The sequence below is a fragment of the Geotrypetes seraphini genome, chromosome 14 (genome assembly GCF_902459505.1).
Source record: "Geotrypetes seraphini chromosome 14, aGeoSer1.1, whole genome shotgun sequence".
Taxonomy (NCBI): domain Eukaryota; kingdom Metazoa; phylum Chordata; class Amphibia; order Gymnophiona; family Dermophiidae; genus Geotrypetes; species Geotrypetes seraphini.
The window spans coordinates 16,708,453-16,736,057 of record NC_047097.1 but is presented as its reverse complement, the minus strand read 5'-3'; the positions used below and the strand labels follow the sequence as shown (position 1 = coordinate 16,736,057).

The 27,605-nt window shown below is 41.5% G+C and overlaps 1 protein-coding gene across 1 annotated transcript; it reads right to left on the bottom strand.

Moving 5' to 3' along the window:
• Positions 1-4,593: 4,593 nt before the first annotated feature.
• ARPP19 (cAMP regulated phosphoprotein 19) lies at positions 4,594-27,110 on the bottom strand. The gene is made up of 3 exons (XM_033920989.1): positions 26,940-27,110; positions 9,958-10,080; positions 4,594-5,578 (listed from the first exon to the last, which is right to left on the bottom strand). Exons 1-3 carry the CDS (start codon positions 26,997-26,999, stop codon positions 5,408-5,410), a joined length of 354 nt encoding a protein of 117 aa, XP_033776880.1. The 5' UTR covers positions 27,000-27,110; the 3' UTR covers positions 4,594-5,407.
• Between the last annotated feature and the right edge of the window lie 495 nt (positions 27,111-27,605).

Genomic DNA, 27,605 nt, shown 5'->3' with positions numbered 1-27,605 from the left:
TCTAAGTTCTGTTTCTGGATTGGTCCAAGGAAGTCATCTGACGAGATCCAAGTGAAAAGGTGTTAATTATAATTTAGTCTGTGTTTTAGATGTGGGTGAGCTCACATCTCATCACAGGTGTTCTGCACCCCCTCTTACTCTATCCACTAACAAACTGTACCTAAACGCATATAACTTTCCTTAAACTAAACTACTGTATTTCCCCTTCTCTCTTTCTGCTTACTCTCCCTGCATTCAATTCTCTCCAAAAACTATAAATCCAATCACTAAACCTGTTGTACTACTTATATGTCTAGTTACTCCCCACTGTGTATGTTCATTTGTAAACCGTTCTGAGCTACTGGGAGGACGGGATAAAAATCTAAATAAATAAATAAATAAATCTCTGAACAGTTACCTCGTGTGACTCTGTCTGAGAGAGTGAATCGGACTTTAAACAGATCTGAATTCCATAACCTCAAGGAAACTTTTGCTGCCAAAAAATTACAGCTTTACCAGTGGCTGACGAACACTTGTTCCTGTAACCAAAGAATTTCTACATCGGCTAAGCTGAGGAGACGTCTTCCATTTTACCTGATTTTGTGCCAAGGCCTAATTGGATGGTGAGATAAGGAACTTATTATCTTATCAGCTGGGATTAGATAAGTGCATCCGATTGTGATATAGGATAAGGCTTGTAAAGCTACTTTTGGTGATAACTGTAATAGATTGCTGCTAATCAGGGATTATTATTATAAGGAATTGTTTAGTGTGTGTGTAAGAGTTAGTTTTACTTAGTTATCTAGCAAGTGTATTGTGATAATTAAGTACTGAGTTTCATATATGTAATCAGATATTTTGTGAACAATATTTAGATATTGCTGCTGGCTTGTGAATTATATTTTTCTATTTTCATAATAAATGTATTTCTCATTAGCCTGGGTCTGGTCGTGTAAATAGGCAAGAAAGCTGAATCTGGATGAGATATTATGGTCTTCCCTAGAAACTAACAGGCACGTATTTGTTTATGTAACTGATTAGTGGACCGTAAATCTTTCTACACTGCCATCAGCGAACTGTGGAGTGTCTGGGACATTCAGGAGGGGCTTCAGGGGTCAATCCAACTAGGACTTATTTTTGGGGTAGGGCTTATAAATCAGTCTATAAAAAAAAATCTTAAAAATAAAAAAAAAGTTTTAAATGCTATTCAATGAAGCTAAACAAAAAAGTTGACACTTGAGTGAACTTAAAAATCATTTTCCCAATTTTATCATAACATTTAACTTTCAAAAAGGAGACCAACATATTGGATTTCCTTGTGCACTTGCTCCCAATTTTAAATCAAATCTGATCATGTTCTAAGTACCTAATTTTATTTTATTGTAATCCATTCTGGGCTCCTGGGAAGGACGGGTATAAAAATGAACAAGTAAATAAATATTGTTAAGAGGCCCCAGTATCATGCACTCCACTAAGGATTAGGTACGTCTAGAATTGCTCCCCCCTGAACCAGCTACTCCATAAAGCAGTCCTTGAATTTGTATAGAAACTTTACTTCTCTAGCCTGCCCCAATGTTACATTTATCTAGTCAAAACTGGGGTAATTTAAATCATCCATTATTATTGTGTTACCCAGTTTGTTAGCCTCCCTAATTTCAGCTAAGGCTGGTACTGGACAGACTTGCATAGTTTGTGTCCCATATGTGATGAATTGGTATAGAATTGGGCTGGGGAGAGCATCAATGGGAACTCCACTAACTTGGAACATGAGGATGTTACTGGCCAGACTTTATGGTAGATATCCTGCAAACAGGATGGTTGGATAGGCTGGAGTGAGCTTGGACGGCAACTTCAGAATTTGGAACTTAGGACAATATCAGGTGGACTTACAGTCTATGACCCAGAAATATCAAAGAAGGGATAAATTAATTGAATAATGTATTTTTAATGGTTATAACTAATGGGCAGACTGGCTGGACCGTTCAGGTTTTTATCTGCCGTCATTTACTATGTTACTATATTTGTCTGTTCATTGTGGCCAGGTAGATGTTTGTAAATTTCCCCATTACATATGAAAGTTCTATTTATAAGAATTACAAGATGTATTTTGTGTCCTGCAGAATTCTAACGTATAGAACATGGGATTACTTAGAGACAGGAGATAATGGTTACTGTGGATGGGCAGACTAGATGGACCATTTGGCCTTTATCTGCCATCATGTTTCTATATTTTTATCTACTCCTTGTAAGAGAGTCGCCCCTTGATGGATTTAATTGGCATTAATTTGGTCTTAACTCTGTAAAAAAAAATATTAAGGGTAACTTCAGAAAAGAGGGAGTTACCATGTCTATACATTAGCCTGGTTAACAGTTCTGCTGCTGAGTAGAAGATACAGACCTGTGGTGGAAAGTAATAACCAAGAGAGGGGACAAAGAACCAGTTTGATCTTGGAAACATGACATGACTACAGATCTGATTATGTGCTATCAGAGGGACACACAGGAAAAGTTGCTTTTCTAGAGACACAGCTACTAAAAGTGAAGCAGAAAATTTAAACCCCTACCCCTTCCCATTTCGAGGTGCATTATCATTTATCAGGGTATAACAGATGAGAAAGATAGAAAACTAGCCTCTAACAGAAAGAGAACTTAGACCAAGCCAGTTCAAAATGGCTGAAAAGCTAGGGTTATTTCAAGTTTCAAGTTTATTAGGATTTTATATACTGCCTATCAAGGTTATCTAAGCGGTTTTTTTACAATCAGGTACTCAAGCATTTTCCCTCTCTGTCCCGGTGGGCTCACAATCTATCTAACGTAACTGGGGCTATGAAGGATTAAGTGACTTGCCCAGGGTCACAAGGAGCAGCACGGGGTTTGAACCCACAACCCCAGGGTGCTGAGACTGTAGATCCAACCACTGCGCCACACACTCCTCACTCCACACTCCTCTTCAACTTATGAATATTAATATTGGCAGGTTGTGAAAGTATTTAACCTGGAACTGGAGCCAGGCAAGGTTATGGGGAAGAGGGGGGGGGGGGAATTTACATTCATCTGACAAACGTGTCTTTGGATGTGTCCCCCTTGCCTGTCTTTGTTTACTGTGACTTAATGTGCTATGATAGATGAATGTGGGTACTAGGGCCAGTGTTTAAAAAATATGTTTTTTTGCCAGTACACAAGATAGAATAAAGAAGGAAAAAGGATTTTAGTGTTCGATTGGTATTTCTTACTGACTTAGTGTCTCATTTATATACCACTTATATCCTAAGTAGTTTACATTCAGGTACTTTATCATATTTTCCTATCTGTCCCGGCGGGCTCAAACTCTATCTAGTGTACCTAGTCTTTACGAGCGCTATCCTGGGAGTCTTGACAGGTTATGTTAAATGTTAAGTTATGGCCTCTTTTGCTTTTGGCCAAGTAAGACAGACAACCTTATACCCTTCACTAACTCGATCTACCCCAGCACTATAATATAATTTTTACCCTGGTATTACAATGTCCCACTGGTTATCTTCTTCCACCAGCTCTCTTTTAATTTAATGCAATATATTCTAACTCTCCCATCTTAATTTTTCATTTTGTTTTTAATTCCCATTTACAACTTGCTCAACAGTAGACAGTGAATTTGCAATCTTTAAGATCTGTTATTTAATTAAAGATACCTGGTCTACTACAGCCTTCATTGCAACCTTCCTATTGGGATGTCCTATCTTCCCTGTTTTGGCAATATCCTTCAAAGATACTGTACCTTGTCCAAACCATGTGAGAAGAAAGTTTTAGTAGTGAGTATTTTACCTTCTGAGAAATTACTTACTTTCTCTGCTTTTCAACTTGAGAAAAGATAGACAAATCTCAGTATTTTAAGTTCCTCTGCTTATCTAGCAGACAGGATTTAAGGAATGGTTTTAACATTTAAAGTATATTACAGTTTCATATACCAGAGTACAAGCTAGCATTTAAAGTTCCTGTTTAAGAGTTTAGTTTATCATTGGTATACAGTGCAGCTTGTAGCTGAAGAAAACCTCTGCTTAGAGTTCAATTACCCTCCCATCCACCCCTGGCCTGATCATTGATTTAAAGGCCCTTACCCCGATTACAAACTTTCTTGCCGCATGTTTCATCTCTATAAACCAGTAATTAGCTCTCAGCAAAACAGTCTTTTTAGGTCTGAGGGGAACCTATAAATAATTATTATCTTAGCCAAGCATAGCTAGCAATCTTAGGGGACTTCAGTTTAAATACTGTTTTTCCATTAGCATAAGAACATAAGAAGTTGCCTCCGCTGGGTCAGACCCCAGGTCCATCGTGCCCAGCAGTCCGCACCCGCGGCGGCCCATCAGGCCCATGACCTGTAATGTGATCCTTCTCTAATCCCTTTTATCCTTCTATCCATACTCTGTCTAAAACCTATCTCTGCCTCTATCTGTATCCTTGAACTTAACAACTCACAAATACTAAAGAGGTAGTAAGATGGGAACTGCTGTATCTAGTCTTTTGCACCAATTGTCTCATGTTTTATTAGCTCCCAGGTGGCAAGAGGTCATATGTATGTACTCAGTGCAAAGAGCTTATAGCACTAATGGAATAATCCACACATTTGCAAAGAAATTGTGCAAAATATTGTATTTACAAAATGGCACAAAAGTGAAGTCAACAGTCTATGCACATGCACACTTCATTCACATCTTAAGAACAATGTTCTACACTACCAAACAATATCAGCTTTAACAGGCTATGTTCTTTAAGCATTTAGGTTCCCAAAAAGTTACACCACAATGGGCAAATATTGCCCAAGTCAAGTTCTATTGTTAAAGCTGAAACAGGTTTAAGGCCATTCAAGTTAATAGGTCCGAGTGCAGAGAAATAAACCTTTAGAACCCAGTCTGTTTGTTAACATGCTTTACCTTCCGACATAACTTGTGGTCTAAACTTCTGTTCTTTCATCCGTAAGTCAACAGACATGGGAGAAAATAAAAGCAACATCAAGAAAGTTATCTTAAATACTACAAACATATACTACATGAATTCTGGTGAAAAAGAAATGCAGACATTAAAATCTGTAAAACCACCAAGTGTTAATTCTTGGAACCAGTCCTATAATAGGAAATCAGTATTATGTACATTTATTTCATTTTCAAGTAGATTACTCTTTACATTAATCTAACAAAACATGTCTTTTTTTTTTATATCAGTGCATTATTTGTATTACCAATTAATTCAAATGCCACACGTTTTATTCTAACTGAATACCCCGCCCCTCATAATAGCAGCACATGCTACCATTACCTGCAAAGCAATCAGTTTCAGAAACCTAGGAAGGGGAGGAAATAAAAGGAGGAAAATAAGAACATATATTTAGGAGAAATAATGGGAATGAAGTTTCATGCAGTTTGGTTTTTCGAAAAAGAAAAAGAAAAAAAATTCAGCCAGCCAATTTGCTTGCAACAAGGGAAGGTTTCCTCTGTGGAAGGTCTTGTGGAGTAGGAATGTGGTCACCAGTAATTTCAGTCTTGTCTGCAGCAGCAGCCGGAAGCTGCTTGTTCTTCATCTTTGCTTTTGCCATATTGTAGTCTCCAGAATCAAAGTACTTTTGCTGAAAAAGAAAGTCAACTTTCACTATTCACAAGAGGTCACCTTTTGATTTCTACTACACCAGGAAAACTAAGAGAAAAGTGCCAAATCTGAAGTATTATTTGGCACATTTATATATCCCCATGTTAATCTATACAATCTAAGCAGGCTACACAAAACCATTCATAAAAACTTCTGTTGTGTACAATTTTAAATGACAAAACACATTTCAGTTCCTAATTCAATAGCCATTGCAAGTTAAACATGAAATATAAACATTGCTAGATCTACTTACCTAAGCACGACAAACTAAAAAGTCAACACAGGCCAAATAAACAAGGTTTAAGTTTATGTGGGCCACAAAAAAGCAAAAACATAATTTTTCATAGAAACTTAGGTTTATTTTGAAAAGTACAAGAGCAACGATAAAATTAATGGTTTCTTCCTGACACTTGGCATCTCTTCTATGCTACTATTTTTCCTATTTCAGGGGAAATCTTGTCCACAGTGATTAAGAATACAAGAACATAAGAACTGCTGCTGCTGGGTCAGACCCGTGGTCCATCGTGCCCAGCAGTCTGCTCATGCAGCGGCCCAAGGTGAATATCAGTAATTCTGAATTTGATAGGAGACAGTACTTCTCGAAAAGGTCCAGAGAAGAGCGACAAAAATGGTTAAGGGGCTGGAGGAGTTGCCGTACAGTGAGCGATTAGAGAAACTGGGCCTCGTCTCCCTTGAAAAGAGGAGACAGAGGAGACACGATCAAAACATTCAAGATAATGAAGGGAATAGACTTAGTAAATAAAGACAGGTTGTTCACCCTCTCCAAGGTAGAGAGCACGAGGGGGCATTCTCAAGTTAAAAGGGAATAGATTCTGTACAAACATAAGGAAGTTCTTCTTCACCCAGAGAGTGGCAGAAAACTGGAACGCTCTTCTGGAAGCTGTTATAGGGGAAAATACCCTCCAGGGATTCAAGACAAAGTTAGACAAGTTCCTGCTGAACCATAACGTACGCGGGTATGGCTAGATTCAGTTAGGGCACTGGTCTTTGACCTAAGGGCTGCTGCGTGAGCGGACTGCTGGGCAAGATGGACCACTGGTCTGACCCAGCAGCGGCAATTCTTACGTTCTTATGTACTCAAATATAGAATGAGATTTTGGGGCTAAACAAATGGTCCAAAAATGGGGGTCTCATCCTATATTCGGGTCATCACCCGACCCCCCTCCCGGACTTAATGCAGGCCTCTGGTAGGCCAAGACAGGAGGGATCCCTCCCGTCCGGGCCAATACCAACAACTTTTTTTACCCCCGCGTACCCCGCGTACCTCACATCCCTGGTGGTTCAGTGGTGTATGAGCAGGAGCAAACTTTCCATACTCCTGCCCTGTGCCCCTCCTTCCAATCTCATAGCACACAGAAGCTAGCAGCGCAGGGCCGGGTGGGAGCTCGAGAAGCTCGCTCCTGTGTGCCTGTGCACTGCGAGTTCGGAAGAAGGGGCACAGGGCAGAAATGCAGAAAGTTTGCTCCTGTCCATACACCACTGGACCACCAGGGATGTGAGAAAAGGTACGTGGGGGGAGAGGGGGGTAAAATAATTGTTAGTATCGGCTGGGACAGATTCCTCCTGTCCAGGAATACCACTAGACCACCAAAGGGGGAAGACGATACAGGGCAGGAAGGTGGGACATGGTGCAGAGCCTGGCAAGTAGTGAGGGGGGCTGGGTGCAGAGCCTGGCAGGAGAGGGCGTGAGGTAGGGGATACTGGGTGAAGATCCTTGTAGAGCATGGCACTTGAATATTAAGCACCCATCTTATATTCGAGTCAACCATTTTTCCTCCTTTTTGGGGGGAAAAAATGGAGGTCTTGACTTATATTCAAGTATATACGTTATTTCCTTTCTTAAGTGTAAATAACTGCTCGCACCGATAAGTATTTCCAAACATGGAAATAATTTCATATGCAAATTTTTGAGTATTTTCAAAACTGGCTGGCAAATATTTGTAAAATTCAAGCAAGCCAACTTCACTGTATTTTGGGGTCTTCAAATCTGAATTGCACTGGATCTCAATTACTTCCATTTGCATATGATTAGGTATCGATTCTATATTTATTGAGAAATCTAACAAAGAAAACTTGTCTTCCAAAGATTTAAAATCTACAAATCTCATTTCAAACTCAATTCCAAGGCTTAAAATTTTTTCTGCGTATTTTTGATACGATGCAATTTCACCTAAACTTGATTAATGTTGCACGTTGGAAAGTGCGTTAAATCTTCATTTTTAAACTGCTTTTTCCAAAGAACTAGCTTACATTGGAATGCTTTAACTTGATCACATATGTGTAATGATCTGATCTTTACCCAAGGTGTAGCAATATTCCATGCTACTGATACAGGGCAAGCAGTGGCTTCCCCCGTGTCTTTCTCAATAACAGAATATGGACTTTTCCTCCAGGATAAATCTTGTAACCATACTGGATCAGAAAACAATCTTGTGACTTGATTTTTAGTTATTTAAAAATGGCATACTTGAAAGAAGAAATATGGAGCAGGATAGCCAATGTACCTCAGTAAAGTAGGACAAACCGGAATATTCTAATTCACTTAAGAAAGCAGAAAATTGTCACTGATTTAAGCCTCGAGATCTTATGAAATTGATAATTTTTTTGACAAATGTCAACACATTTTCTATGTTTATTACCTTTGTGCATAATACTTCTTGATGCATAATACAATACGAATGATGAATCTTGGATATGTCACAAGCTTCACTTTGGTTTTTTCACAGTAATGCCACAAAACTTTTTTTTCTGGCCATTGAACTTTTTTTTCTGGCCATCTGTAGCTACAGAAGTTAGTTTTGACAGAGGTAAATTGTATTTTTGCATAAGTTCATAAACACAGAAAGGAAATAAAAAAAGGAAATAAAAACTATACTCTTCAAGCTTAATACCATGATAAAGCTTTACCCCCCTCTTACCATCCCCTCCCTAACCCCAAATCCTATTTTTCCCTCTCTTGGAAACCTTCTCTGATCTAACGTTGTCATCCTTCTTCCATAACTTTTTGTAATCCGCTTTGAACCGAAAGGTAATGGCGGAATAGAAATCTGTAATGTAATGTAAATATATCTTGTCCCGTTGTAGTGCCACTTTGCCATCCTTCCCTATATCTTTCATTGCCCCTTTGTGCCTATTCCAAGTCCTTCCTTCTTCTCAGGGCCAAAATCTCTCCCTTCCCTCCAGTACCCCTTCTCTTCAGGCTGCATGGGGGGGGGAGCACACACAAATGCCAAATCACAGGGGAGGAGAGCCACTGCAGGAGAATAATATTTTGATGGGACCAGGGCCCCAGTGGCCCTGCCATTCCCAAATTCCAATGCTTATGGGTTAGAGGCAACAGCAACATGCAAAGAGGGGCCTAAATTAGAAGCTGAGTGACAGTTCTACTCTGCTCCTGGTTTATCCCCTCCACTACAAAATGGTTTGTTGGCCTGATATACCATTCTTCCTCAAGAGATAAAAAATGGTTCACAAATTAAAATCAATTAAAGAGTCATAACAAAAAGGAGCAAAATAAAAACCAAAAAACTATGAGAAAAAGAGGATCAACAGGAAAACACAGAGATTAACTAGAGTCAGTGGACTAGGAGGAACAATCATGTCTTCATGCAAATTAAAAGCCCTCTCAAGTAAGTATGTCTTCAGCAAGGACCTAAATCTTGGATAAGATGGTTCCAAACATGCACACGAGAAAGGGAATTCTGTAAGGAAGAGGCTAAATAGGCAAAGGATTTACTTCTTTTTGACTGATAGTGAATGTCTCGTACTGCTGGAATCCAAATGTCAAGAGAGCAAAGAGCTCTAGATGGAGTGTAATGCTGTACTGCTAGTGACAAGTAACAGGGAGTACCAGACTATAAGGGTTTTAAAGTGAACACGTGAGGTAATAGGCAACCAGTGGTTTTGAATGAGCAGCAGAGTGATATGGTCAAATCGAGTGGCCTTTGACAGGTTATTGACAGCATGAATAATTATTATTAGTCTAATCAAGAGGAGAAAGTAAAGAATATTTTTTTGGAAACTAGTCAAGAATGAACAGATTATCCCATCCTGAATTGACAAAGAGAAATAAAATGGGCTCTAACCGCAGAGAAATAGAGAAGGAAAGAGAGGGATGCAGCAAAACCCTATTACTCTGGAATCTGAAAAATGCTGAACTGAGTTCTAGGCCATTTCCCCCAAAATTTAGCCTTGACTTTGAAACAAAGAAATGGCACAAAAATTGTAAAATATGTCCCCCCCTCCACCCATGGCAAGGGTCCCTAGAACCTTCAGGCCATTGCATTTGGGAAAAAAGGGGTGGGGGACTTGGAAACTGAAGACCACAAATTAACTTACTCCTTTCTGTAAGCGTCTTCTCAGGAAATCTGAGCCTCCTGGTTTTGGCCCCAGATGAGGATACCTTGCTTTTAATTTTGCTTCCTCAGCCTTTTCTGGATTGGTCACTTTGTCTTCCATTTCCTGAAACACAAATGCTATTGAGAGGATTCTTTTGACACACAGGCTACTCACAATACAGCGCTCATTAACAGCCACCTGCTAAGGCAAATAAAGTCAATGAATGCTTTATGATTTCAATAAGAAAATACAAGTGTTATCATGAAGCTTTATGAAAACAGCAGCTGAATTTCTTAAATTAGCATTGCAACCCACACCATGTATTTTTATACCTAGAAATAACTGATAGTCAATTGTGCTACCAAGCAAAATAAATAGATGCTCCTTATTCTATCTCCTTAGCTACCCATTTCAAACACTTGTTTTCAAAGTCTCTTGCCTTGTAGATAGGATCACCCTTACTCTAGTCCAATTGCAGGCCAAGATATGGGTCAATCATCAAGACTAAACTACAGGTATTAAAGAAGTTTTTTTGTATAACGTATTCCTCATTCATACTTCCCTAGAATAAAAAGTCACATGTTTTCTCCCTTCAAATATACACTTTGTTGGGAGGTTGACCCAATTCATTAACAACTACTGAGCTAGCTAGGCTACTCAATATACTTTTTGGGTAGTTCTATTTCTTTATCCACATTCATTTCTTCCATCTACAGATCATAGCATTTGCCTCAATTTTACATACAAGGAAAACTATTGGATGGCAGGAGCCAGTTATTTGGAATTCCCTACTTTCAGAAATTAAGTTTTTGAAAACTTGATTTAAACAGATTATGGAGATCTAGATAAAGTAAAACTTTCTGCTAGAAACAGTCTCAGACAGGCAGAGCAGGGTCTGGCTCAGTCTTTATTTCCTTCTACCCTCCCCTAGCTCATTTCTTTACTTATAGTCTTAATTTATAGTCAATCATTCTAATTAGGACAACAGGACTCTTATTACATATTCTTACTATATTTCATTACCTGCTAAGAATCAAACACTAAATAAAGAATATAAAATAATCCTAAGGCTCTCTATACTAGTCTTAAATATATTCTTAATAAAATAGGGTATAATTAGTCAACCCAATAATAGGATGCAGAGAGTAGTCCAGCAGCAAGAGGGGTGCTATCCAGTCTCTTGCACTGAGTATCACATGTACTATTATCTCCCAATTGGCGAGAAGCTATGTGTGTGCGCTCGCTTCAAAGAGCTCCTAGCTCTCGAGAACAAGTCCGTTCCCTTGAGGCTAGAGTAGCAGACTTGGAGAAGCTGAAGGAAACAGTGAAGTATTTAGAGGTAACCTACAGGGATTTTGCAGAGAAGTCCCACCTGCAGTCTCGCAGCCACTGTGCTGTTTTGGAGGAGGGAGGTCTCCTAAAAGGAGAGCATTACCCTGGTGAAGTAGGAAATAATCCTGTAGCCAGGACCTGTCCACCAAGGGGTGCAATATCCTCTCGAACTGAGGATGTATCTCCAGGGGCTTCTGCTCAGGAAGGAAAGGTTAGGACAGCTGTTGTAGTTATTGATTCCATCATTAGGCATGTAGATAGCTGGGTGGCTGGTGGGTGTGAGGATCGCCTAGTCACTTGCCTGCCTGGTGCAAAGGTGGCAGACCTCAAGCATCACTTAGATAAGATTTTAGATAGTGCTGGGGAGGAGTCAGTTGTCTTGGTACATAGGACATGGGAAAATGTGGGAGGGAGGTTCTGGAAGCTAAATTTAAGCTCTTAGGTGGTCATTGTTATGTCGATTTTTTTAAAAGGGTTCTAGGAAAGATCCAGCAAATTACAGACCGGTAAGCCAGACTTCAGTGGCAGGCAAAATCCATATCCTCTAGCGTAGCATTTTCAGAGAAGCTCCCAGTTCCATGCGCAGGACCCAAGAGGCAGGCAGAGCACTGAAGTAAAGAATGACATGGTGTGTTTTTGATGGCTCGTTCTACAAGGTTTGTGCCAGCGGCAGGAAGGGAGGGAAGCTATCTGGACCCATCGGACTAGTTCCTCCAAGAAACAGGTCATTTGACATCTAGGAATCTTACCTCTCTAGCAGTCTTTGGAATAATACTCGAACTGGAAAAGCATCACAAGTGGAGTGCTGCAGGGTTCAGTGCTCGGGCCCGTGCTCTTCAACATATTTATAAACGACCTGGAAATTGGTACGACAAGTGAGGTGATTAAATTTGCAAACAAAACAAAGTTAATGAGAGTAGTGAGGACACAGAAGTATTGCGAAGACCTATGACGAGACAAACACGCTTGAGGAATGGGTCGCGAAATGGCAAATTATGTTCAAAGTGGATAAGTTCAAGGTGATGAATGTTGGTAATAAAAATCTTATACACGAATACAGGATGTTTGGTATGGTACTCGGAGAGACCCCCCAGGAAAGACTTGGGAGTACTTGTAGACAAGTCAATGAAGCTGTCTGCCCAATGTGCGGCAGCGGCAAAAAGGGCAAACAGAATGCTATGAATGATTAAGAAGGGGATCACAAACAAATCGGAGAAGGTTATCATGCCGCTGTACTGGGCCATGGTGTGCCCCCACCTGGAATACTGCGTCCAACACTGGTCGCCATACATGAAAAAGGACATAGTACTACTCGAAAGGGTCCAGGAAAGAGCAAAAAATATAGTTAAGGGGCTGGAGTAGTTGTCGTATAGTGAGAGGCTAGAGAAACTGGGCCTCTTCTCCCTTGAAAAGAGGAGACATGGTCAAAACATTTAAGATAACGAAGGGAATAGACTTAGTAGAGAAAGAGAGATTGTTCACCCTCTCTAAGGTGGAGAGAACAAGAGGGCACTCACTAAAGTTAAAAGGGGACAGATTTCGTACAAACGTAAGGAAGTTCTTCTTCACCCAGAGAGTGGTATAAATCTGGAATGCTCTTCCAGAGGCTGTTATAGGGGAAAGCAACCTCCAGGGATTCAAGACAAGGTTAGACAAGTTCCTGCTGAACCAGAACATACGAAGGTAAGGCTAGACTCAAATAGGGCACTGGTCTTTGACCCAAGGAAAACTGCATGAGCGGACTGCTGGGCATGATGGACCACTGGTCTGACCCAGCAGTGGCAAGGTAATTGAAATCACTATAACTCAAACAGGATGAGGAGATCTGATTATGACTCATATGCTTACAGTATATGATCTCAAGAAATGTCCAAAGCAATGCTAGGCAAGGGAGGGATGAATCTCAGTAAACCCCACAGACGTTCCAAAAAGGATAAACAAGTTTGAGTATCTGGGTTCCGGTTTCTTTCATTGATCCGTCACCTCCTTCTTGATAATTATGAAAAAAAATTTATCAAAACTTGGTCATTCAAATATGATCTAAATGTAAATTTTTGCAATAAGCAACAATTTCAAAAGAACTTATTTTAGGAGTATTGTGCAAACGATTCCCACAACTTCGTGAACATGGTAAAGGTTCAATGTATCCCTAATGGGACCCGTTTCATTTTACAAAAGCTTTTTCAAGGATTGAATCCATTCAACAGGGGACGTCTGCAGATAAGACAAAACAGGTCTAAATAAAGAGCCCAGAATAATTTCATGAACTACATTTGTTATTTTAGAATGCCTCAGGACTTACTGTTTATGGCATTCTGCTCACAAAAACACCAGCGTGCACACTCTCTAAATCAGTGTTTTTCAACCGCTGTTCCGCGGCACACTAGTGTGCCGCGAGATGTTGCCTGGTGTGCCGCAGGGCCGCCGGGCCCGGAGCTGACAGGGGGCCCGAGGCAGGGGCGCCAGTAGCTCGCCAGTAGCTCGCCGATAAGTCTTCTTCTCCCCGACGTCAATTCTAAGTCGGAGAGGAAGTTCGGGCCAGCCAATCGCTGCCTGGCTGGGCGGAACTTCCTCTCCGATTGTAGAATTGATGTCAGGGAGAGCATGCGTCGGCGTCGGCTTTGGGGCCTGTTATCCATTGGTGGGTCCTGTTCCCCGATGGCAGCGGCAGTGGCAGTGGCTTGGGGAACGGCAGGGAGAAAGAAAGAAAGGGGGCAGGCAGGGAAACAGAAGGAAAGAAGAGAAAAAGAAAGAAAGGTCAGGGAGAGAGGAAGAAAAAGTTGGGGGAGGGAATGAGGTGTGGAGGAGAGAAAGCATACAGGCTGATAGAAGGGAAGAAAGATTGGATGCACAGTCAGAAGAAGAAAGTGCAACCAGAAATCACCAGACAAGGTAGGAAAAATGATTTTATTTTAAATTTAGCAAAGTAGAGGCAGTATTACCACAGTTTTCAAAGGAATTTGCCCAAATAACTTAATAGTTAACTGGGTAAATTCCCAGAGATGAAAACTTCCCTTCACTTACTATGCACAGTTCTGAATTTATATCTGCTGTCTATATTTTACAATATGGTCACCTTTTACTAAACCGCAATAGTGGTTTTTAGCGCAGGGAGCCTATGAGCGTCAAGAGCAGCGCTGGACATTCAGCGCAGCTCCCTGCGCTAAAAACTGCTATTGTGGTTTAATAAAAAGGATGGAGGGTATATTTGCCTATTTTTGTATGCTATAAAAACCAAATACAGAGAGAGACTGAGAGCTGTTGACGAAGAGCTACGTGTGTGTCTTTCTTCGATTCCAGCCAGAATATCAGCTTTGTGTTCAGCCAAACAGGCCCAGGTTTCGCACTGAATAAAGTATTTTATAATTTTTATTTCGTAATAAAGTAATTATAAAATACTTTCTTTGTGTTTATTTGATTCCTATTCAAGAGAATTACTTTATATATAGTCAATATAGGCAGAGAGTTAAATTTTTTAACATTTTCTAATGGTGGTGTGCCTCGTGATTTTTTTCATGAAACAAGTGTGCCTTTGCCCAAAAAAGGTTGAAAAACACTGCTCTAAATGATAGTTCCGTGTGATCAAAAAGACGCCGGTGCATGCGTACTTAAAAGTGATTATTGGCGCTAAAAAATTCTTTAAACTTTAAAATGGCCCGTTTGCGTTATACCATTATTATTCTTTATTTTCATTTTATCCATTTTGACATAACTTTAGTCAAAAACAAGAAATAATACAATACCAGTTTTAATATATTTGAATAAAAAGAGAAATCTGGAAAAACAAATTAGATCAAATGAATAATTATATCTGAAAACATCCTCCCATAAATTCAAAGATACAAAAGTGAACTCACGAATCAAATATACTGGTTTTTAGTTAGTCATTAATAAAAGGGAGGAGCGCTGTGAATTCACTGAACTTTACTATTACTAACTAAAGTGTACAAAGGAAAATAAAGATGTGGCTGATTGGGGACACAAACTAAACTTCACTGAGCTGATTCTGAAGAAGGGATTCTTAGGAAGTTACAACACCTTGCTCTTTAGCGGAAATAAACTTAGTCAACTGTTGAGGTTCGAAAAAGACATATCTATTCCCTTGATAGGCCATCACACATTTGCAGGGGTATCTCAGAATGAACATTGCCCCTAACTGCAATACCCTAGGTCTCAAAATAAGAAACTGTTTTCTTCTCTTTTGGGTCAGTCGTGACACATCTGGATATATTCTCACTATTTTTTACATAAATGGAAAATCCTTAAATGTAAAAAACAATTTAAAGCATCCATTCTCTGTCCGAATTGATTGCAAATTGTACAAGCAGCATTGCAGTTGCCGATGCCTCATTATCTGATCTCTCCAGGAAATTTGTTAAGTCCAAACTATCAGCAAATTCTGCTGGTTGGGGTTCTGAGTTATAGATCTATTTGGTAGATAATAAATTTTTGAGAAAGACGGATAAGAGGATTCAGGAACTTTCAAAACTTCTCTCAAGTATTTCTTAAATGTATATATTGAGTGGTAATTTTGGGAAATTCGTAATCCGAAGATTACACCTCCTGGTCATATTCTCCAACATTTCCACTGTCCCTAACCCAAGTTAGGGCCTGGAACTCCACAGCTTTTACTCGGGTCTCATGTCCATCCACCTTATTTTCCAGATTAGATAGTCTATTTTTCAAATCCAAATTTTCTGAAACTAAAGTAGTATAACGAGCTGTAAGTTGCTGCATTTGAGTCCCCAAAGAGAGTTGTAAATTAGATATTGCTTCCCAAAGTACTTCCATATTGAAGACCTTGGGTCTTTGCATAGGAATGAATTCTAGGCCAAGACTCTCTGATGGCAATAAAGTACCTGTAGCCTTAGCAGTAGATGAATTCAGTTTGAGAAAATCCTGAGGGATCCATTGTTTCAGCTCCTCTGAGTGCTCTGATGACTGGATTGGCTTCTGTACTCCTCCTGCAGAGTCAAACACCGGACTCAGCTGGTCGGGACAGAGAACACTCCGGGGCGTTCTTGCCTCCATCTTCTGCTCCGATGCCCCAGGGTGACTCGGAGGACTCCGCTCCTCCGGAGATAGAAATGCTGCCTCAAGGGAGAGTGCTGACACTTCAGCCTGCATGCCTCCCACTGCCGAGGAAAACTCCGTCTCACTTGTTCGAGCCCCGCGATGGAGAAAGGCGCCCATCGGGCCAACTGGCACTGAAGATTCCTCCAGGTAAACCTAGAGTTTAGACTTATGTTTAACCATGAAAATGGTAAGAAAATCTGTCAGGCAAGCCGTGGCATCTCATCACCAGCAACCAGCCGCCATCTTAGTCAAGCTACTCCCCAGCACTGCACTTCCTAATGCTGACCCCGTTATACCATTATTATGTGTTTTACGCTTCTAGAAACCAAAACAAAAAAAACAAACACAAAACAAAATTAACAAGCTTTTATAGAACAGGTCTCTGTGGACAAAATTTTAGTTACATATCTGCCAACCTTATCGAATTTGAGAAATGATGACACAATGTCATCAAGAAAGCAGATAAAGGGGGAGTGATCGTGGTGCAAGATGTGCAATTTTGAGACAATTACAAGATGGTATTACGTACAGGAGACTGTCTTTACACTCAACCAAAAAGTTACAAAGAAGAATTCTTAACCCTACTGAAGTGGAAAGAGAAGCATGTGGTGAAAAAACCCACCGCTTCAGAAAGATATGGGGTCGGATTCCTGACGGCGCTGAAGGGAAACTGCTTCTGAAGAACCCGCACGAAAATGCGGTGGCGAGGAGAAGAGTATGAGAAGAAGAAAATGGCAAGGCCAAGGTCCCGACATTGTTAGAACTATTGAAGGATGCCGGTGAAGACAATTTCCCCCCGCAAAGCAACCGCTCAGATAGAAATTGAGCAGGAAAAACCTGAATACAAAAACAGACAAAGTGGGGAGAAAACAGTATGGTGACCCATAAGGCCCCACTAAACCAAACCAACGGTAAAAGAAAAAAATATTTCAACTATAATTATTTAGTTTTGGGTTTTGTTTTGTTTTAAACTAAAAACCAAAGAAAAGAAAAAACTGACTAAAAAGTCAGAAAACCGCGAGAGCGGGAAGGCAGCGAAAATAAAATTTTTCAACAGCCGTTGAAATGTGACTTTTTAGCTCCACGAAAAAGAAACTGAAGGACTGCGTGCCCTCATCAGGCGGGAAGGCACTCACGCATGTGCGGTTCGGGCTATCACAAACTTTTTGAATTCTTAAATTGGCGATGCACTTTTAAAGTGGTCCGTACCGGGCTCTGTTGGTGACGTCACCCATACATGAGAATATGCTGCCTGCTTGTCCTGGGATAAAAACCTCTACAGTGGGGAGAGCAATCTAGATACAAGAGTCGTGAGAAAAAGATGTCAAAATATACAGCAGTGGACGATCCAAAGCAAACTTTATTTAGTCAGCAGCATACAGTCTCTGCCAGGGATCTCGAAGTCCCTCCTTGACGGCCGCAATCTAGTCGGGTTTTTAGGATTTCCCCAATGAATATGCATTGAAAGCAGTGCATGCACATAGATCTCATGCATATTCATTGGGGAAATCCTGAAAACCCAACTGGATTGCGGCCCTCAAGGAGGAACTTTGAGACCCATGGTCTATGCTGACTAAATAAAGTTTACTTTGGATCTTCCACTACTGTGTGTTTTGACATCTTTTCTTCACTGAACGTTTTAATGGAACAGTCAGCATGGGTTCAGCCAAGGGAGATTTTGCCTCACCAAACTGCTTGACTTCTATGAAGATGTGAACAAACATGTGGATAAAGGTGAACTGATTGATGTAGTGTCTAAATTTTCAGAAAGCTATTGACAAAGTTCCTCATGAGAAGCTTCTGAGAAAATTAAAGAGTCACAGAGATAGGAGGCAATGTGGATTAGGAAATGGTTATCAGACTTAAAAAAAAAAAAGAGGGTAGGGTTAAATGGTCATTTTTCTCAATGGAGGAGGTTAAATAATGGAGTGCCACAGGGATCTGTACTTATTTATAAATGATCTGGAAATAGGAACGAGTAAGGTGATTAAATTTGTAGATGACAAAGAACTCTTCAAAGTTGTTAAAATGCATACAGATTGTGAAAAATTGCAGGCAGACCTTAGGAAATTGGAAGACTGAGCATCCAAATGGCAGATGAAATTTAACATGGACAAATGCAAAGTGATACACATTGGGAAGAATAACCTAAATTATAGTTACTAGATGCTAGGGTCCACCTTTGGGGGGTTAGTACACAAGAAAAAGATCCGATGGTCATTGTAGACAATACAATGAAATCTTCCGCCCAATATGCGGTGGCCAAAAACCAAAGGTGCTAGGAATTATTAAAAAAGGGATGGTTATAAAGACTAAGAATGTTATAATGCCTCTATCGCTCCATGGTGCGACCTCAGCTGGAGTATTGCGTTCAATTCTTGTCACCTTATCTCAAAAAAGATTAGCGGAACTAGAAATGGTCGAAAGAAGAGTGACCAAGATGATAAAGGGGATGGAATGCCTCTCATATGAGGAAAAGCTAAAGAGATTAGGGCTCTTCAGTTTGGAAAAGAGATGGTTGAGGGAAGGTATGATTGACGTCTACAAAATCCTGAGTGGATCGATTTTTTTACTCTGTCAAAAATTACAAAGACTAGTGTACACTCAAAGTTAGAGGAAACTACTTTAAAAAAACAATAGGAATAAATTTTTTCACTTTGAGAATAAACTATGGAATGCATTATTGCTAGAGGCTGTGATAAGAGCAGTTAACATAGCTGGTTTTAAGAATTTCCTGGAGGAAAAGTCCATAATCTGTTATTGAGACAGACACAGGGGAAGCCACTACTTGCTCTGGATCGGTAGCATTGAATGCTGCCATTATTTGGGTTTTTGCCAGGTACTAGTGACCTGGATTGGCCACTGTGAAGCCTGGCTAGATGGACCATTGGTCTGACTTGCTAAGGCTATTCTTATGTTATCATATCTCCTCTCTACCACCTTTCCTCCAAAGTATACATATTGAGATATTTAAGTCTGCCCCTATACAAGGTCACTGACTATTTTAGTAGCCCTCCTCTGGACCAACTCCATCCTATTTATATCTTTTGAAGGTGCAGTCTCTAGGATTGCAATATTCTAAATGAGGTCTCACCAGTCTTACACAGGGGCATCGATACCTTCTTTTTCCAACTGGCCATCTCTCTCCCTATGCACCCTAGCATCCTTCTAGCTTTCACTAATGCTTTCTCAACCTGTTTGACCACGCTCTATGAAGAAAATATTGAAAAATAAGCAGTGCTGTGGAGTCGGTACATAAAACCTCTGACTCAGATTCCAGGAGCCCCAAATTTGCTATTTAACTCCCACTTATGTATATATCTATATAGGAAATGAATAATATATTAATTACATATATTCTGCATCGATTGCAAGCATGCAGCATACAAGGCATTTCATCACTGCCAACGTGAATCATCAGGCTACTTTTTAGAACCCTAACCTGTTAAAGCTGGGATCTAAAGGCTATAGCTATGCCATTGTGGCTCATTTATTAAAGAAATTACAGACACTCGATAAGACTATAAAATGTAAAATAGGTATAATCATCAAAAACATACAACCTAATAAGTTAAAAAGCATGGTTTGAAAATTAAAAATAAAATAAGCGGTTCTAAGAAGCAGAATTGCTTCTGCCAAATCTCTCATAGAAACCCTTAAATCTGATTTGACAATTTTTAGTGCCAAAAATAGTCTCAACATTGACTTGGGTGGGTGCCATTGCTGTTTCAGTTCTAGCTAGTGCTGCCCGATTCGAATCAATTCACCTATTCACTTTGGGTGAATCGGTTCAAATCTATTCGTTGTAAAAAAAAAAAAAAAAAAAAAAAATTGGCCTCCCGATTCGGTGACTGACCCTCCCCCCTTGACCCTCGCCCCCTAAAGCAAGAGCGGCAATGCTGCCTCTTGCTTGTCGGCCACTGCTGCTCCTGATTTAGGGGAAGAGGGTCGGGAAGTGCTGCAGTGTCTGGTTTCCTCCCCTTGGCCTCCCACTCTTCCATTGCAATACTTTATACCATGGCATAACCAATAAAGAAATAAAAAGACTAAAGATAATACAAAATACAGCAATAAAAATGATAACAAATTCAAAAAAATATGACCACGTTATACCACTTTTACAAACTGCACACTGGCTACCAATCACACACAGAATAACTTTTAAAATCATACTGTTAACATTTAAAATTCAACATTCACATGCGCCGTTATTTTTGGACCGTCTTTTGATACCATATTCTTCATCCAGGACACTTAGATCAACACAACATCTACTAACTATTCCGTCTTTAAAAGTAATAGGGACCAGGAGATCTACTATCTTTTCGGTCATAGCACCCCAGCTCTGGAACAATTTACGACTATTTTTACATAATGAACCTTCTTTAGAAAAATTCAAGCACTCCCTTAAAAGTTTTTTGTACAAGGATGCTTTCAAAGCATAGAAAACAATATCTACAAGTACTAAATCCTAGTTTTTAATGAGTTTTATGAGTAGGTCACCAAAATATCCTTTATTTTACTTTATATTCTGGTTATGTGATCCCACCATATGTGGTTTTCCTTAAATGTTTTTTTCTTTCCTTAAAAACTGTAGTTCACCCCTTTGCCTTTTGTACCAGTTTGTAATAGAATGTCAAAATTTGTTTATATTATCTTGTTTTGTCCTCCCCAATTTTTTAATTGTTATTTTAAAAACAATTGTTATTCACATTGAAATATATGATATTGCGTAGATAACAAATCCCAATAAACTTGAAACTTGATTTACCTAATTCCAGCAGCGGAGCAGCCTGCAAAGAGGATCGCTGGTGCTTTAGCGAACCTTGCAGGCTGCCATCGGCCTCTGAAGCTGTTTCCTCTGCCGCAATCCTGCTTCTAACGTCAGAGGAGGGGCGGGACAGCGGCAGAGGGAAGACAGCTCCGGAGGCCGAAGGCAGCCTGCAAGGATTGCTAGCAATGGCAATCCTCGCTGAAGGCTGCTCCGCTGCTGGAATTAAGTAAAAGTAAGACTGGGAGGCAGGGGGCGGGGTGTGTGGGAGAAACAGGCCTTCAAGGGAGGGAGAGAGAGAGAAACAGGCCTTCAAGGGAGGGAGGGGGAGAGAGAGAGAAACAGGCCTTCAAGGGAGGGAGGGGAGAGAGAAACAGGCCTTCAAGGGAGGGAGGGGAGAGAGAAACAGGCCTTCAAGGGAGAGGGGGGAGAAGAGAGAGAGAGAGAGAAAAACAGGCCTTCAAGGGAGGGAGGGGGGAGAGAGAGAGAAACAGGCCTTCAAGGGAGGGAGGGGGAGAGAGAGAGAAACAGGCCTTCAAGGGAGGGAGGGGGCAGAGAGAGAGAAACAGGCCTTCAAGGGAGGGGGGAGGGGAAACAGACCTTCAAAGGAGGGGGGCCCTGGTGTAGAAGTACATTGAGGGAGAGAAGGGGGGGTTCATAGAGACGTGAATATGCCAGACTGGGGGAGGGAAGAAAAAAAAGGGTCTAAAAACAGAGGAGAGGGAGAGAGATGGAACAGAAAGGGAGAGAAGTTGGACACAAGGGATGGTGTGGAGGGGGGGTATAGAGATACTGGATAGGAGGGTAGTTGGGAAGAGAAAGGGAGAGATGGTAGACCTTGGGGTGGTGGGGAAGGAGGGAGACATGCTGGATGAAACGGTAGTTGAGAAAAGGTGGATCTGGGGATGGAGATGAAAAAAAAAAGGAAAGATGGCAGACCTCCGGGGAAGGGAAGGGAAACAGAAGGGGAGGACAGAGATGGAAGATGGATGGCTAGCACCGAGAAAGAAGAAAACAACAAATGGGCAGGAGACCCTGGCAAGCGAGTTATTAGAAGCCAACCAGAGCCTGGGACCAAAATGATTTGAACAATGACCAGACAACAAAAGGTGGAAAAAATTTTATTTTCTGTTTTGTGATTGAAATGCGTATCCTGCCAGAGGTGATGTTAGACCGTGAATGTGAACTAGGATTTAACAGAGAGAGGAAAAGTCTTTTTTGTTTTGTTTACACCACAGTGCCAGTGTGGATAGGAGAAGGCAAAGGGGGTGAAGAGGCTATAAAAGGGGTGAATAGGCTATAAAATAAACTCACTAGGATGTTTGGGGAAAAAAACCCCAAAACAAAACAAAAAAAACCACACACAAAAAAAACCACCCAATTGGGCAGGAAAATCAAAATTGAATCAAAAAATCGATTCAATAGGCTGAATTGAATTGAAATCTTTCTTCCTGAATTGGGCAGCACTAGTTCTAGCTATATCACTAATAACCTCTGGATAAACAAAGATGGATTCTTTTATGGTCAGTTTTGATGAGCGGCCACTCTTTTCCACGTCCTTTAATCGATCAAAGAACTCTTTCTGAAACTTCTTTAATGGGATATCAGCTGGCTGTTTTCTTGTGATTACGGTAAGCGATGTTACTTTACTTTAGAACATTCTATTCTGTCCAAGTAGGCTTTAAAGTCTAATTCTTTAGTTTAATAATAATAATAATAGAGTTTGGAGGAGCTTTCTGGCGAGTCCTGCCATTTGCAGGAGCACCTCCTTGGAAGAAGGGAAGCTTCCTCCTGTGGAGGGGGTTGATCTTACATCGGCACCTTCTAACTTTAGTGAGTGCCCTCTCGTTCTCTTCACCACTAGAAAAAATTCAAAAGCAAAGCAACCAAGATGATAAAGGGAATGGAACTCCTCTCAGATGAGGAAAGAGTAAACAGGTTAGAGCTCTTCTGCTTGGAAAGAGATGGCTGAGGGGAGATATAATCGTAGTATTCAAAATCCTGAGGGGTGTACTGTAGAACAGGAACATAGCAGATCAATTTTTTACTGCATCAAGATTTACACTTCTCCCTCCGTATTTGTGGTTTCAGTATTTGCGGTTTCGATTATTCACAGTTTTTAGCTTGATCAAAAATAAGAAGGAACTCTATAAAATACAGGATGGATTTCTTCATTGCTCTGATTTGCCATGCAATAAGGGCAATTTTATCAAATCAAAACAAACATAACTAAGGAGCACAGATGCCTTGAAAAATGTAGGTATCAATCACTATTATAGGACTTGTATATATCACAAATTTCCCTTATCTTATACAGGACGCCTCAGCCCCACCACTCCGCCGCTGTGTTAATTCTTGCTTGCGGGAAGAATTACGTGGCACTTCATCATTGGCTGTACCTTTATGTTTTTTTCATTTTTAGTGTTGTGTTTTTCTATCTTTATATTTCACTTAATAAATAAAGTTCTCTAAACATTTATCTGTGTACTTAGCTTTTCCATCAGTCAACGCCTGGGAGTCTGAAAAAAACATAAAGGTACAGCCAATGATGAAGTGCCCCGTAATTCTTCCCGCAAGCAAGAATTAACACAGCGGCGGAGTGATGGGGCTGAGGCGTCCTGTATAAGATAAGGGAAATTTGTGATATATACAAGTCCTATAATAGTGATTGATACATATATTTGAGGGGACTTGAAAGATATATTTAAGACAGTGCCATAGGATTATAGGACTTTGACTGAAAAATGTAGGGGCATTTTTGTACTAGTGGAAAGTTTAAAGTGCAAAATCTGTGAGTAAATATGGGGGAGGGGGGTCATATCTAGCATCAGCCCTGTATTAATGCACAGAGCACACATACATAACACTGTTATAAGCAGGGCCAGCACAGGTTTTCCCATGTAGACACTGTATAACAATACAAGCACAACAGGGCTGTAGGGGAGGGGAACTGCTACAGCAGTGCATCCCTCCCACTTCCATATTTCCCCCTTCCAATTCCCCCATATCATCACCTTCTTCGATAAACTCGCCCTGAACCAATTTCCAAGTCAGAGACACTGCTTCCAAAAGCATACACTCACCCCCTAGGCATAAGCACCATCCCCAGGAATAGCCACTGTGATTCTTAATGGGTCCAGGCAACCGTGGACTTCATTAGTTCCCATCCGGTACTGTGCCAGGTACCAAAATAGCAATGATGACCCCCTCTCACCCCTAGTGGTCTTGTCATGGTACTACTGCTAAGGGGCATCCTCACATATAAGGGCATCTAAGATGATAGAGTGCAGTACTGACTAGTGCTGCCCAATTCAGGGAAAAAAAATTTCGATTTGATTCAGCCTATTGAATTGATTTTCCTGCCCAATTGGGTGCAGCAGAGTGAATGTTCTCCTGAAGATGATGGCAGCCTGCAAGGATCACTAAAGCACCGGCAATCCGCTGTACAGGCTGCTCCGCTCCGCAGTGAAAGTAAGAGCAGGAGGCCAGGGGGGAAGCCGGAGGACACCAGCACTTCCCGACTGACTTTCGCTGCCCCAGCAGGAGGGGCAGTGGATGGCCAGCAAGAGGCAGCGCTGCCACTCCTGCTGTAGGAGACTGAAGGCACAGGGAGGAGGGCTGGGTCCCGAATCAGCGAAGCTGATTTTTTTCTAAATACAAATCTATTTGAATCGATTCACCCGATTCGAATCGGAAATCGGGCAGCACTAGTACTGACCTATGCCCTAGCTGTCACAGCTGGCCATTCCTCTGACCTGCCCAGTTCACACCCTAGCAGCAACTAATGCAGGGTTTTGTATTGCATTGCTGGTGTTCACTAACTTCTACCACCATTTAAAATCCATACTAGCTATTTAATACAGCTTAGTAAACAATTTCTTTAGCATCCCACATGATTTAGCATAAGGCTATCGAAAGATCTTAATCATTAATCTGTACAAGACTGCCTACACATGGATATCAATATGTAAATTACTATAACTACTGTGTGTGTATGCAGAAACTACAAAAGTTACTGTACAGGCAATGGTTGCGACTTCATTTGATTTCACGAAGCAGTATTTCCAGAGGCATAGACTCCTACACTTCTCCTGTAGCAGATTCAGGAATGATGCATGGCCACATTAAGAACAGTGCGTAGTTGTGCATACTGAACCTTAGAGGGAACACTGGTAGGGAAAGAGACTTGGGAGTACTGGTAGACAAGTCAATGAAGCTGTCCACGTAATGCACGGTGGCGAAAAGGGCAAATAGAATGCTAGTAATGATTAAGAAGGGGATCACAAACAGATCAGAGAAGGTTATCATGCCGCTGTACCAAGCCATGCTACACCCTCACCTGGAATACTGCATCCAGCACTGGTCACCATACATGAAGAAGGACAAGTACTACTCAAAAGGGTCCAGAGAAGAACGACTAAAATGGTTAAGGGGCTGGAGGAGTTGTTTAGTGAGAGATTAGAGAAACTGAGCCTCTTCTCCCTTGAAAAGAGGAGACTGAGAGGGGACATAATTGAAACTTTCAAGAAAATGAAGGGAATAGACTTAGTAGATAGAGACAGGTTGTTCACCCTCTCCAAGGTAGAGAGAACGAGGGGGCACTCTCTAAAGTTAAAAGAGGATACATTCCGTACAAACGTAAGAAAGTTGTTCTTCACCCAGAGAGTGGTAGAAAACTGGAACGCTCTTCCGGAGGCTGTTATATGGGGAAAACACCCTCCAGGGATGCAAGACAAAGTTAGACAAGTTCCTGCTGAACCAGGTAAGGCTAGTCTCAGTTAGGGCACGGGTCTTTGACCTAAGGGCCGCCGCGTGAGCAGACTGCTGGGCAGCAATTCTTATGTTATAAGCAGCAAGAATCTTAAAATCTACAAGTTCTGAGTTACATACAAATCCAACTTAAGAACAGCTTTAAAAACGTAACTCGTCCTTAGCCTGGGGACTGCCTGTATAAGCAATACTACTTTCTCTTTGGATGGATGCACCCACGGTTGGCTCGGTTACAAATATTGCCTCGAATGAAGCAATGAAATTACAGTGTATATTCAAAGGGGGTGGGGGAGCTAGGTTCAGTAGCAAAATACTGGTACATCTGCCTCGATAAAGAAAGAAACCTATGGACACAGAACACATCCTTAGCCCAGAGGTCTCCAAGTCCCTCCTTAAGGGCCGGAATCCAGTCGGGTTTTCAGGATTTCCCCAATGAATATGCATTGAAAGCAGTGCATGCACATAGATCTCATGCGTGTTCATTGTGGAAATCCTGAAAACCCGATTGGATTACGGCCCTCAAGGAGGGACTTTGAGACCCCTGCCCTAGCCTATCACTAAGGCACTTTAGAAGTCTGTCGAAATCGCGGTATCTTGAGCTGAGCTCCACGGACAACGCTTTCCCGCACTTTGATTATGACAGCTCAATGATCACCCTACGCAAAAGGCACGTCCTTTCCAGGTAAGAAGATCGCTGCTCTTCCCTGGGCAAGGCCCAGCAAAAAGTTACTCTTCCAAGAAAGATGGCACTAGAGCTGGGACCGCACCCTGGACAGTCACCAGCGGCAAGAAGCCAGGGAGGGTCAGAAACTTCATTCTGTACCAAACATCACCGCTAGGGCTGCAGGACGGCAGGTAAAGGGAGGCTGCACGAGGACCACGCGCTCGCCGGCCGCCTCCACAAAACCCAGAGTGCCAGAGAAGCCTCAGCCGCGCCCACAAAATCCGAAGGGTGAGAGGGTCCTCCTACCACCCCCCAGGCCCGCGGAGTCCGACGACCCATCCCCAGTTCACACGTCCCCCGCCCACTCACTTTTTGCTCCTCAGTGGACGCTTCCTCCGAAGGTTTCAGCTCCTGGCTCTCCGAAGACATGACCCCCCGACCGACCTGGCGCCAGAAAGAGAACAAGCGACTGCCGCAACCCACCAAACTCCTCCTACAGGAAGATGGCCGCCGGCCTACGACGTCACAGACTGGGAGTGGAAAAAAAATCGCAGCGCGTCACCGCGTGTCTACCACGTCATTCCCAGGAGCCATTGTTTACTCCCTGGAATAATTTTAGGGACCGCTTGGTCTGTTCTAGTTCCAAAGCGTTTACGTCACGTCCAGTGGAGAATTCTGGTAGATGTAGTTTTGTGTAGTGCTGCCGCTACCCTGTCCGCCCAGTTTTCGAAAGGTAGGAAACATTAGAGCTAAGGTTGCCAACTGGATTCAGATTCATATGACAGATTTGATTCAGTGCTATGTTTACCCCTGAGTTGCATACAGCAGTGGTTCCCAACCCTGTCCTGGAGGACCACCAGGCCAATCGGGTTTTCAGGCTAGCCCTAATGAATATGCATGATAGAGATTTGCATATAATGGAAGTGACAGGCATGCAAATAGGCTTCATGCATATTCATTAGGGCTAGCCTGAAAACCCGATTGGCCTGGTGGTCCTCCAGGACAGGGTCGGGAACCACTGGCATACAGGAACTT

Coding starts and splice junctions, on each gene's coding strand:
- ARPP19 (XM_033920989.1), bottom strand. CDS start 26,999: ATGTCTTCGGAGAGCCAGGAGCTGAAACCTTCGGAGGAAGCGTCCACT. Junction 10,081..26,939: donor CGTCCACTGAGGAGCAAAAA/GTGAGTGGGCGG, acceptor TTTGTGTTTCAG/GAAATGGAAGACAAAGTGAC. Junction 5,579..9,957: donor GAAGACGCTTACAGAAAGGA/GTAAGTTAATTT, acceptor TTTCTTTTTCAG/CAAAAGTACTTTGATTCTGG.